At 37.7% G+C, this 13,241-nt stretch overlaps 2 protein-coding genes across 2 annotated transcripts in view; both read left to right on the forward strand.

The window, feature by feature from the left end:
* Positions 1-1,646: 1,646 nt before the first annotated feature.
* On the forward strand, positions 1,647-3,277 carry LOC119769288. The gene is made up of 4 exons (XM_038261261.1): positions 1,647-1,662; positions 2,168-2,396; positions 2,456-2,759; positions 2,819-3,277. Exons 1-3 carry the CDS (start codon positions 1,647-1,649, stop codon positions 2,517-2,519), a joined length of 309 nt encoding a protein of 102 aa, XP_038117189.1. The 3' UTR covers positions 2,520-2,759; positions 2,819-3,277.
* A 5,911-nt stretch (positions 3,278-9,188) lies between these two features.
* Positions 9,189-13,241, forward strand: part of LOC6040611 (cyclin-dependent kinase 14) — a 242,186-nt gene continuing 238,133 nt past the window's right edge. Inside the window, exon 1 of the mRNA XM_038259731.1 lies at positions 9,189-9,510. Coding sequence (XP_038115659.1) covers positions 9,309-9,510 — 202 coding nt within the window. The 5' untranslated portion in view covers positions 9,189-9,308. The remainder of the gene's footprint in view (positions 9,511-13,241) is intronic.

The following is a 13,241-nucleotide window of genomic DNA, read 5'->3' on the forward strand; positions in this document are numbered from 1 at the left end:
AGCAAAAAATATTCGGTCGTGACCAAGGCCGTCAGTTAGGGCGCGTAGATGAATTTGATATTTTCGTTTCATGCTCGTCAAAATTTATATAAGAGATTTCGCTCCCAGAGAAGTTTTGTTTGCAGGCGAAATAAATAAATAGATTATATCACATATCGAAGTATAAATAAAATATATTATTTTTTTAAACGAGGTAATGGTGAATGTGTTTTTGACGTAGACTACGTCTTTGTCGAAGGTACTGGGGTGCCATTCCTAAAAACCCGGGCCGAAGGCCCTGGAATACTGCGTCATCCGTCAAACGCTTATATCTTCCTTCCCTCTAATCGAATCGACACGATTTATGTTCCATTCGATTCGAAAATTATTCAGCAATTTGCTATAAAACTTTCATTGTTGGCAAAATAGTTTAACTATTGAAACAATTGAATGTTTTAAAATGTTTTCAAAATGCAGAGATTTTGCAAGCAAAATGAGCGCTTCCCACTCACGGACGGGAATGTCAAGTACCTATTTTGAGGGGAAAATCATCCGAGCAACGCGACCGAGATTTTTTCGGTCGCGAAAAAGGAGGGGAAGTAGCGGGCCGAAATCATATATAAGAAAGTGCGCCAGTTTTCATTCCAACATTCACGTCTCAGACGTCGGACCGGCAGCAGCAGCAGGAAAGCTCAGCCAAGAGCAGCAGCAGCAGGAGAGAGACCAGAGCAGCAGCATCAGGAGAGAGGGACCAGAACTGGAAAAGAAGTGCGCATCGCCTTCTCGTCGTCACCGTCAGCCAGTTGCCTCTCGATGGCCGGACCGTTTGGATCTTTCGTGGTTGCCGTGGTTCGGAGTTGCCTCAATCCCCGTCCCTCGTCCCACCCGGGACAAGGCATCAACAAGATGAGGCGCGCGCTTGCTGCCTTCCGCCGAAAACCCTCTCGTAGGTCAAGCCGTGGTTGTGAAACAATCAGGACATCCAACTAGCTCGTCGCATTCGCGGCGAGCGCTTCTGAAAGATTTACGTCTCATCCAATTCTAAAGTGTTGAAAGAGTTGCCCTCGTCCCACCCGGGACGAGGCAGCGAGCTAATTTGAATTTAAATTTCAGGAACAAATTTTGGTCTTCGGGGGCGACGTAATGCACAGCTTTCTGAGGCTGCTCTCGCCTCCAACCCCTCTGCCCTCCCCCCATTCTGCTCTTAGCATTCTTGCGAAAATTCATCCAATGCTCTCGTTTACCTTCAAAATCAATAATTATGTATTGATTCTTGCCTAGAAATGCTAAAAGTTCATCTTTTTAATCCTATTGAAAATTATTTATTGAAAAGAATTTCATTTTTTCGAAAGTGTCGAAAGTTAAACATTTTGCTACCCGATTTGATTTCCACCAAACGCACACATCTAAACTTTACGTAGTCTACGCCATTCCGGTTATGTCTGTGACATAACTACTTCTGGAGTTTTTTTTTGAAAAGGTCCTATAAACAAAAATTTTATTTTTTGCTTTTTGGGTGTTTTTGAATACCCCTGACTCAAGGTGGTTCTAAAAACACCCAAAAAGCAAAAAATTGAAATTTTGTTTATAGGACCTTTTCAAAAAAAACTCCAGACTTTGACTTTTTTGTATCAGAATCGAGACGGCTAAAAGAAAGGGTGGCGCCAATGTGTGAAACGGGAAGTAATTGGTGATTGTAGACGGTATTGTTTTGATTAGCAAGATGTTGAGTCAACTGTTGTGGATGTACCTGAAACATCGCAGAACAGAGTTTCGCTTCTTTTCATTTTTAAATATCATTCATATCACACAGAAAAATATTACGGTAATGACAAAAGTAACTTACTTTTGAATTAAAAAGTTGTTAAAATTTGCTACATTAAAAGTTTTTTTCTTGTTTTGAAAATGAAAACTTTTACTGCTACAGTTTTTGAAAATCTCATTGCTAACTGATTTAAAAGTTTTTACTTTTAATTCGACTGTAAAATTTCTTTCATTTCTCGACTTTTTTTTGAAAAGGTCCTATAAACAAAATTTTCAATTTTTGCTTTTTGGGTGTTTTTAGAACCGCCTTGAGTCAGGGGTATTCAAAAACACCCAAAAAGCAAAAAGTGAAAATTTTGTTTATAGGACCTTTTCAAAAAAAACTCGAGATTTTGACGTTGTCGTGTAACCGTGTACGACTAAGTTCCAAATGTAAACAAACACTTTGGTGGGTCCGGTGGTGCTGGTGATTCTAGGACGCAAAGCAAAGCCGACCGTGGCAGCCAGGAATCGGACGCGGAAACCTTCGTGAGTCAAACAGCAACAGCGGCGCCTTCGAAGGAGGGTGGTGCGGGTGCGAGTCGAGGTGAAGTGCTCAAAAAGGACAAGGCGAACTTCCTGCAGGAACTGCAGCTGTTCCACGACCGGAATGGGTAAGAAGGAAGCTTGGGTGTTTGTTTGTTTGTGATTGATTTTGTTTGTTTTTTTGTAGGATGGGAGGTTGGAATGTGGATTCGCACCGGTTGTATTCGGTGGTGGTGGCCCAGAATTGGTGATTGAAGGTCAATTCCCGCGAGGGCTGGAACGAGATCATCGAAGAGATGGCCCTGCTGAAGCGTTGCGTGAACAACGAGATTGCGTTGAAGAAGATAAACATCCGGGTTTAGAACAAGTACGAGACAGGTGATTTTCACGGTGAGGAGAAGGAGCCGACGAAGAGGAGGATGACGAGAAGCGGGATAATCGGAGGTGGCCAGAGCGGATGTTGCACTCGGTGCCGGCGGTATACAACACCGGTGAGTAATGATAATGTGTGCAGTGGCTTGCTAACTTCACTAACTTCCATCTCTTTTAGCAACTAACCGCCCACAAATGCTCATCTCGCGACGGCGCAGCTCCAGCCGAATGAACCTAAACAGCGTGCCGAAAAAATCTGTGTCATTCTCGAAGGAGGATGAAGTGCTCGAAATCGAATTCCGTTCCGAGGGCCTCATCAACCCAATGTTCCGGATGCGCTTCCAGAATCTGGAACTCCCCGTTCAGGCACTTCACTTTCCAGCCGGGAAACGTCGATCACCCTTGCCGAATCTACAATCAACTTCTCCAAACCTGTCCTGATGAAGGCCGGCAGCAAGACCATCCTGTTCTCTACTTTGCTGTCGCGCGTCGAAACGTCCAACCGGAGCTGTCCAGCTTGGGTCTTCGGAAGTGACCGGTGGCATACCATAAGAATCGGTACAGCTTGGACTCGGATTTTGGCCAGAAGTGTTAAATACAATAACAAAATGTATTTTTTTAACATACTGTTTAAAACTTTTAAAAATAGCCTAGAATCAAGCCCATTTTTCTGAAACTATCACTGTAGTATTAAATGTTGTTTATTCTTGCTATAAAAGGTTTCTTTTTTTTTAATTAAAAGTAAAACACTTTTACCGATACAACGATTTTGTTCCGTAAATGCATGGTAGTATCAAAAACTTTCCAACTTTTAAATTGAATAGTTTGAACTTTCTACGAATATTCACCAACGCGAACTTTTAATCCAACGAACGATCTTTTTAAATTTAGAGTATTTTTTCTTTGTGTGGCATCTTCTGTTTTTATTTTTTTTACCGATTTTGTAATACGGCTTCTGTTTATTATCCACCATTTTATTTTGATTTTATTAAATCTAGATTAAATTTTCAAAAGGTCCTATCTGCATAGAAAACCCATGAGGGATAGGTTGTTTTGAAAATTTAATCTAGAAATAATCATTGGTTTTCTTGTTACAGATATGAAAAAGAACAAAGATACCGTCAGGATGGTCAGGAAATATACAATTTCTCAGCACATTTCTGTTATCGGCTTATCTAAACTTTTATCATGAAATACAGCTTTCATTAAGTGTTTTTAACTATTTATAGATTCTTTTTTCAAAACATCTAATGCGCCGTAGGTTTCGTACCATTTGAAAAAGTAAGCGAGATTTCTAAATAATAAATATCTATATCTCTAATTAAAGTGAGCAAGCAACTCTCTATTATTGTTGTATCTGAAAATGTTTGAATAGCGGCAAACTGCAAAAGTGACGAGAATAGGTCGAAAAGCTTAGTGTGACAAAAATGTCTTGACTTTTTTTTGATAAGGTCCTATAAACAAATGTAAACATTGAGTGTATCCCGCTTACTCCGATGGACTTTGACATAAGGTGTGAAAGGGATACACTCAATGTTTACATTTGTTTATAGGACCTTATCAAAAAAAAGTCAAGATGTGTATTTTCCCTAGTATCGCTCAGACTTTAAAACTCCTCGTGTGTTTCCCACACGCCACACTCAAAAAGCGAACGGAGCAAAACTTATTTCGTTTGTGACCTGTCAAACTTGACACTTTTCAGACGTTGGATGAATTTTCGTCTTTGTATTTGTGTTTGCTCAATCGTAGGATCATTTCTAAATGACGTGATGCAAATTTTGCAAGGATTTTTTGCGTAAAATTAAAATTTCAGCAGTTACGATGCCATGATTCTTTTAGCTTACATGACAAAACTGACTCTTAGTTGATTACATTTTTAAACTATTTTCGATAGTTAATTTTTTCCATGGGTTTTGACATTTCAGGCAAGACTCAACACGACTTTGAACCTGTTTGCGTTACGCAGTCCGCGAACGCCCCCTCCTCATCTTGGTGTGTGGTGTGTTTGAGTTTTGATCGAAGGTTGTAGGTACGAAATCTCTTGAATGTGTGTTTTGCGACAGCAGCCGCAGCAGAAGAGTTCGAAGATCTTCCGTCCGTCCATCATCATCGGTTCCGTCGCCGTTTTCACAGTGGTGTATGTGGTCATCGTTGACAGTGCTCGGTCACACGGTTCGGTCGGTCCGTCGGAGTATTTACTGCCCTGTGCAGATCCGAAAAGGGGAAGATTCCAAGTGTCCGGTCACGGTGTGTCATCATCGCGGAACATTCGTCGCAAAGAATTCGGAACAGTGACAGTGTGGGAAAGAGTGCGGTGCCCGTCCAGAACGGGATTTGACAGTTCCGTAACAACAATCCGGAACGGGTTTTCGATCTACTCGGGGGTGGTAACCACAAGTGGTGTCCCAAACTAGCGGTTCGTAGTCGTGTACAAAGTTCGTGTGACAGTAAGGAAGAAGGTTCCAAGGGAAGAAAAACGAGTACCATCATCCGGCTGAGGACCAGGATGTTCTGGAACTGTGGGAAGATTTGAAACGGGTTGGTGCCGGTAAAGTTCCGGATCAAAGGGAAAACAGTGACCACTCCGACCATTGGCCGGGTCTGCGGAACTGGCCACGGGATCGCGGATCAGATATCAATCGCCTTTTTTGCTTCTCCCTGTGTGGAAAGACATTTTTTGGAATTTGAAGGAGGCGAAAAGAGAGAGGTAATCATATAAATATGTGTATACATGCCATTCACGACACGATGGAACAAGTAGCTGGTGTTGGTTCGGGGCCAGTGGTGCCAGTTTGTGGACTGGTGGGGCAATGTTACGGAAAACAAAAGTACAAGCGATAAGGAATATCTCGGAATCTCTATAAGATAATAGAGATAATAAATATAAATCACTTACATAACTTAGGCTTCCATGAATCTCATTTTAGTCGCAGGTTCATTCTGAAAAAGTTTATCAATGCAAAAACAAGTCCAAGGGAAAATGAATGTTTGGCAAGTTAAGCACTCGCTCCTAACTTTTTTACTATTTAAACAACTTATTATAAAAACTGTTGATAGTCACTTGCTTGCTAACTTCCTTTTGAGCTATTTATTACTAGATTTCAGTTGAAAACGCTTTTAAGAGACAACATTAGAGGCACGATGACATTAGATTCACCTACCGTGACAGAACCGGAATGATGTCCACATTTCTAGTGTTTCACTAGTTACGTAACTCATTACACTTAATAAGGTTGCCAGATCTTAAATTTTTCAGGTTTATCAAAATCCTTTTTCGATTATCCATCCAATGATGGGTTACATGATATTTCGGACATTGTTTTCATCAAAATATCTGCCATCTGGCCTCAAAAACGTGTATAAATAACATTTATGGGTCCCGTGATACATCCAGAAACTGTTTTTATCTGAGATCCGGCCTCGAACCAGCGTATAATTAACACTTAAGTGCTTATTTCTTTTGATAGGGTTGTCAGACCTTCAATCCTCTGAGCTTGTTTCAAAGTGGGTTTTTTTTTAACATTTGACGGTGTTTCTTACAAAAACCACCTTTTTAAAGCCTTCCGGTCTTTAGTCAAAATCGTTTTTCTAGAATAACTTTTGAAGTAATCTAAACTTGCTGATTTTGAATAGACCCCAAGACTGAATGAGACCAAAACGTTCAAAATCCGTTCAGCCAGTTGGGAGATAACTGGGTCCTAATGAAGCTTAAATTTGTGATATTATTGTTCACAACGATGAAGCTTACTTCGCGACCCTTCTTGACTTCGCGGCCCTTTTTGACATAAAAGGTCCTACTTGACAGCTCGTTCCAAGGGGACCAGGGTTGATACATCGAAAAAATGTTGTTTAGTCAACTTATTCTTTTGCATTAAAATGAAAAAAAGTTGAGGGACATTTTTTTGCTCCGAATTTGAGAAAGGCAAAACAAATTTCTGTAGTAAATTTTGAAACTTGGATGTAAACAAGCAGCCTATTCCACTCTTACTCAACGGGAAGTGTCATTAGAGCACTGTTGTTTTAACTGTTTACATCCAAGGTTTGAAAAGTCACTGCAGATTTATAAATTTTTTTGAAAACTTATGATTGCAAAACAACTAAGCTAGTATAAAATGCGTTTTAAAACACTTTTTCCATGCAAATGTTGAAACCATTGCTTGTTATTTCAATATTTGTATTTTTTTGTTTTTCAAAAAGAGGTAATGTTCAACCAACCAATGTTTATCCTAAAATTAAGCTTAAATTGAAAATATTATTGTTCACAACGATAAAGCTTATTTTTCTACTACAATGAACCTTTGTGCGACCGCACAGGATTTAAAATCGCGGCCCATCTTGACAGAAAGTATCCTACTTGACGTTCCAAGAAGACCACAGTTGATCCATCGTAAAATGTTGTCTGTCAATTTTTGTTTCTTCCCGAGCAGACGGAAATAAATTGGGAATAACATTTGTTAATATTTGAAAATAACAATTTATGTTATTTATAACAAGATTTGTTATTAGTCGTTTTGATTTTTTTGTTATCGGATTGTTATTGTAATAACAGACTAATAACATTTTTAGTTATTCTTCGAATAAATCTTTGTTATTATTTTTTGTTATTTTAACAACTAATCCGATCATCTCAATAACAGTTGGAGGTATTATTCCATAACAAAAAATGTTATTCAAAAGTTGTTTTGGCTTTCAATCAATATCATAAACTGTTATTAAACCCTGGATTTTTCAAGAAGATTCCATAACACTTTCTGTTATTTTAACAGTATTTGTTATTGAAATGGCATACCTTTTGTTATTACCGTCTGCCCGAGTTAAAATAAAATTAAAAAAAAGTGATCGGATTTTAATCGTGTGTTTTACCGTTGTACATAAAAGTTGACATAGGGCTTTAGGACCCTTTTTTTAACCTTCAAAAATTCTAAATTCTTATAATTTATAATTAATAAATTCTTTTTTTTCTGTGTTCGATACCCTTTAATTTTCTATTCAGACATGCATTGGCACTGCACGCTGTTAGCACGCGTGCTATTTTAACGGATAGCACTGCGCTTTCAATCAAAGCACTCGCCCTGGCACTCGAACAAAAATGGTAACCAGGTTGTTTTTTCATTTGTTGATTTCAAGTTTACTGTCATTATTGTCCAGAATGTGATGAAACTAACTACAACCACATTCATCTGTAAATTTGGTGCAGTGCTAGTGTTCAAGGAATGTAAGCAGAAGATCCATGTTTCTGATCCCTTCAATGTGAACTTGTTTTTTGCTTTTAGCAAAAATCGTAACATTTTTTAATCAACGCAGATTATTGTCCTGGAATCAAAATAATAAGCTTCATGAAATAATCAAGTTGTTCGTTCGAAGTACCCGAAAATCAGTTCCAGATGGCCTGGAGACATAAATGGACGTGACAAGGCTGGCAATTGAATTGGTACAAAATTTGAATTAAAACATTCTGAGGTTTGCGGACCCTGAGATTTATTTTTTTGTGGAAGAATCTGGAATAAGGTATGTTGCAGTTGTAATAGATTCCCGTTGGCCGGTAATCAAGTTTGCTTGAGAACTTTTATTAAAAAGATTCCGTAAAAAGGAAAAAAAATCTATGAGTGCTAAATGGGAGTGCTAAATAATAGCACTAGCACTGGGCTGGAGTAGCATGCTTTGAACTTGGTGTAAGTGCTAAATTTGAAATGCCAGTGCAGAGCGTGCCATAAGACTTCATAAAAACTTAAAAATTAATTTTTATTTCATGATTTTGCACATGCACTGACCCCTCAATCATTTTGCTTTGTTATTGTTTTTTGACGTTTGTCTGCTTTTTAACAATGCTACAGCCCAGCTATCGAGCGCCCAGTTTAAAAGCAGCCCAGGTTAACAACACCCAGTTACTGTATTCTATAGCATTTTTTAATGTTCTGAAAAAAGTTTTACCTTTTTTCTGCCAGCAAAATAATGTTCAATTCTCGGGTGAGTTTTCAAAAAAGCCGTAAGAGCCATCGTGACCTCTGACACTATTTTTTGTTTTTCTCGAAATTTTTGGGGGCACTTGAAGGACGTGTAGATAAACAATCTCGAGCATTTTTGATATTAGTTTTTCGTGAGTAGGTCGAATACCGATGCAAAAAGGACTTTGTTTACCAATGGCTCTTACGGCTTTTTGAAAACTAATCCGAGAATTGAGGTTCATCCTCTTTCAATACAAATGATAGATGTGCTATTTTTTTTATTTTCCAGCAAACGTTATTTTCGGAAAAAAGGCAACAACCAAGTCACTAATACCAATATTTATCTCCTATTTTTGCAGATATTTGCATCTTACCTTGGTACCATGAAAAACGAAACCGTCTGGTTGCACTGCACCTTCTAGGCATCACAAGTGCGTGTGTGGGGTTAAACAGTGAAAAGTGTGCAATTCGAAATATTTTGCAGAAAGAGGAAAGAAAGTATTGGTGCAAGAGGAAAGAAAAGAGTGGCAAAGTAAAGTTGAATAGGTGAATAACAGAAGTAAAGCATAAAAATATAAAAATAGCAAGTGTGTTAAAAAGGAAAAAAATAGTTAAGTGATAAAAAAAGTAAACTAGTTTAAGCAAAGTTGTCGATTGGGCGAGTGTGCTAGTGTGTCTGTGAGTGTGCTGGAGCGCAGAATACAACACCAAAAAGGGTGAATTATGTATTGTTCGGCGGATAAAAATCAATCATCTGGCAGCGGTGGGAATGCCGCTGCTGGCAGCTTCAACCACGGCGGCAGCGGAAGTGCGGGCGGTGGGAGCGCCGGTGGTGGTGGCAGCGTTGGTAGTGGTAATGGCAACACAACCGCATCACAACAGCAGCAGCAGCAGCAGCCAAACAACACGAAAAGTGTCAAAGAAGGTATGAAACGTGTGCGCTTCGCGGCGACGATGTTTTCGCCGTCGTTAGCCACTATTTACATGGTTTAAGTAGCTAATTAATCTATCCCGGCACGAATGAGACTGCTGCGAGCAGCACGCTGTATGACTTTTCGAGGGGATAAATTGTAAACAATTACGGTGTGTTAACCTAGTCGCACAAAGCGCAAAGTTGAGATTTGTTACTTTTTTCATCATGCTTTAACTGACTGATCAATTTTTATCAATTAAAATGTTGATTTAGAAATTTAGTCTTCAAGTTAAACAAAAAGTGGTACAAGAAAAAAAACCATGAGCGTTAGAGGGTTAAATCTGACTAAGTAGTCAATCGAGTATAACGTTATGGTTGTGAAATTTGTGTCCAATTAGGAACTCTTTTTATAACATTCGAGAATATCCGCCAAAATAACTTACAATGTAATATGAAATTGGTTGGTTGTGATATTTCTCAAATGTTTTGAAAAAAATATAAAAAATAAATATATATTTTCCAGGAGTCCCATATATTCAAATAGACTCATTTGAAAGCTAAAAAAGGTGCAGGTGATTATGTAACAGACATGACCAATATGACCAAAATCATTGCAGGATGATTTAAATTTTTATGGCGTTTTTGTATTAAGAATTGCCAAAATTGTGTGATTCTTTGTATGGACAAACTAATGATTCAAAATGGCATCTTTGGTCATAGAGAAGCCAAACAAAAATGCAGAACATAAACATTTTTCGAAGAATCTCAGGTTTGTTGACTTTAACTTTTATTTTTCAATAAAATAAGCCTAAAAAGCTTATACCTGTCAATTCACCCACCTCAGTTTTCAAAACTCCAAAACAAAGCTCAAAATAAACAAAAATCTCATGCTCACCGCTTTGATCCCAGAATATCGCACTTTCCAATGTCCGAAATCACGCGCTGATTGAAATTGTTTTGCACACTTTTCACCACCCGGCAACAATAAATCCGCGAACAGATTGAGCGCGAGCAAATTAAACTTTTTAGCAAAACATACGCAACTGGCCAGGAACTGGAGTAAAAGATAAAAAAACATAGTTCAAACCGGTGCGCCGGTATGACGACCACACACCGGCTGAGGAGAGCCGTGATGCCGCCCCAACGCCAAACCCAATTTAATCGAGTTGATTTGCGTCACGAGTTGGACTGCGAAAATTGGAAAAATAAATATATTTTTGCCCAGCTCTCTCTCCCACTTGCGAAAATATTTTCTCGTCCACTGTTTGTGTGTCTGTGTGTCGGGGGAGTCGGCTCGGATTTCCTTGAGATGAACTTCTGCCTTGTTTTATGGGAACACTTTTTTTTAAATATGGAAAAATGCCTGGATTTTTGTAAATTTGCTATCGACTCGTGGAACTTTTCTGTCAGATCTTCTGTCGAGTTGTGAAATTTGTTAATGCTTTTTTTAAATCAATATCTTTTTTTAAGAGCGAGTTTTTCACCAATGTGTAACAGGTCGTATCGAGGTGCTCCGATTTGGATGAAACTTTCAGCGTTTGTTTGTCTATACATGTGATGAACTCATGCCAAATATGAGCCCTCTACGACAAAGGGAAGTGGGGTAAAACGGGCTTTGAAGTTTGAGGTCGAAAAAAATAATCTTAAAATAGCTCGTATTTCCGTAAAACTTCAACAATTCCAACTCTCTTAGATGCATTCGAAAGGTCTTTTGAAGCACTTCAAAATGTGCCATAGACATCCAGGATTGGTTTAACTTTTTCTCATAGCTTTTGCGAATTACTGTTAAAAATTGATTTTTTTTAAACCCTAATATCTTTATGCAACAGCTTCCAACACCCATACTCCCATAGGTCAAAAGATAGGTAATTTCATGGGCTATAAGCCTACGGTATTAACTTTTTGGTCAATCCCAGTTTTTCTCATAGTTTTTCGATTTTTCTAGAACAAACATTTTACAATGTTAGTTTTTTCCCTGCAGGCCAAGAAGACGGCACTTTTTGGTCTCAATTTTGTCATATTCTGAATTTTCGGACAATTTCACGTAAGTTAGAAGTATTGGAGCTTTAAATTTGATTGGAAAAATTGCCATTAAGAATGAATTAAAATATTTTTTAACAACTTGTTGGATTAGGGGTAAAACAGGGTTTCGCATACTTGATACAGCATTTGACGTATTGATCACAGGGTAAATAAGATCTATTTCTTTTTTCAAAAATGTTTTATTTTATTATTTATTAAATAAAAAAAAGTAAAATTAAAAAAAAGTAAAAGTAAATTTCTTGATAGTACAAAAGCCGGAATTTACGTAGTTATGCTATAATTTTTGAAGGAAAACAACAAAAAAGCTAAAGCTAGAAACTTGTTGAAATAATTTCATTGACAAAAAATAATGATTTATTTGGAAAATTGTCCAGTTTTCTTCAGTGCATTCTAACATTTTCCAAATGTAATACTCTCTGCCAATGATGCCAGATTATTTTATGGGAGATTTGTATTTTCCTAAAAATAAATCTGGATTTTACCTGTATCATGTCCAATAAAAGCCATAAAAGAGATTTTTTTTAATATTTAACAGCAGATTTAAGCTTTACAATCACGGCATAATTTGATTACTAAACTGTTAAAATTTTAATTATGGGGGAAATATGCGCATTCTAATCAAACAACTATCTTCGCCATATGGAGAGTTTGTTGCTCGATTACAGCTAAAAAAAAAATAATAGGGGCAGGGGGGGCAGAATGGACCGCCTAAGGGAAATGCACCAAAAATAATAGAAAAACATAAAAATGTTCCCTTCAATGTTGTATACTTGGTTGATGAAAATTGTTTACTGAAAACTATTTTTGAGCCACTTTAAAACAATGTTTTTTCGACTAACTTTCCAGGGTGCGGGGCAGAATGGACCACCCTGCGGGGCAGAATGGGTCACCTTAGAAAACAAGCCATTTCTTCTTATACAACGTTGAAAGAAAAAAATTACTTGAGGGACCATTCCATTATAGTTTCCATGAAATTTGATCAATTTTATAAAAATAGTAAACTAACAAAACAACGATTTTTGAAAATAGTGTAAATATGTCGAAAAAAGACACTATTTTTACAACTAAGCGTAAAAACAACTAAAAAATCAACTTTTGTTGCATTACACGTGATTTGTGAAGCTACCAGGAGTGAAATAATCCATTTAGCTCAAATTTTGTAACTTTTGATTGTTTTTATAAGGCAGAAAAAGAGTGGTCCATTCTGCCCCCAAGTGGATTTTAATTTAACACTTCCACCACCAAGCCTCTAAATGATTTTAAGGTTCCGTTGTTGTTTGTATACCTTGGTAGTAGTATCTAGTAACGTTATAAGCATTGAGCAAACTTTTCAAACAATCCAACTTTTCAGAAAGCTTATTTAAGAACCTCGAAATAAACAACATTTGCGTGGTTTTGTCAATAAATTTACATTTTTTCTCATAATTCGAAAAATACAATGAATTCAAACGTCGTTTTCGGTATGGTGATGCTATTTGACGTCCTTTATAAGACCCTTGCCTTACAGTTGGTCTAAATCCATTCTAAAGCCCAAACCCAAGGGTGGCCCGTTCTGCCCCCATGGTCCATTCTGCCCCCCCTGCCCCTACTAATAATGCCATAAACAAACACAAGCACCGCCTCGAGTAAGCACACTTATATATGCCATTTATGCCAAAAAGATCAAATTAAATGTTCTTTTGATCATAATTTCTATTTTG

The sequence above is a fragment of the Culex quinquefasciatus genome, chromosome 3 (assembly GCF_015732765.1).
Source record: "Culex quinquefasciatus strain JHB chromosome 3, VPISU_Cqui_1.0_pri_paternal, whole genome shotgun sequence".
Lineage (NCBI taxonomy): Eukaryota > Metazoa > Arthropoda > Insecta > Diptera > Culicidae > Culex > Culex quinquefasciatus.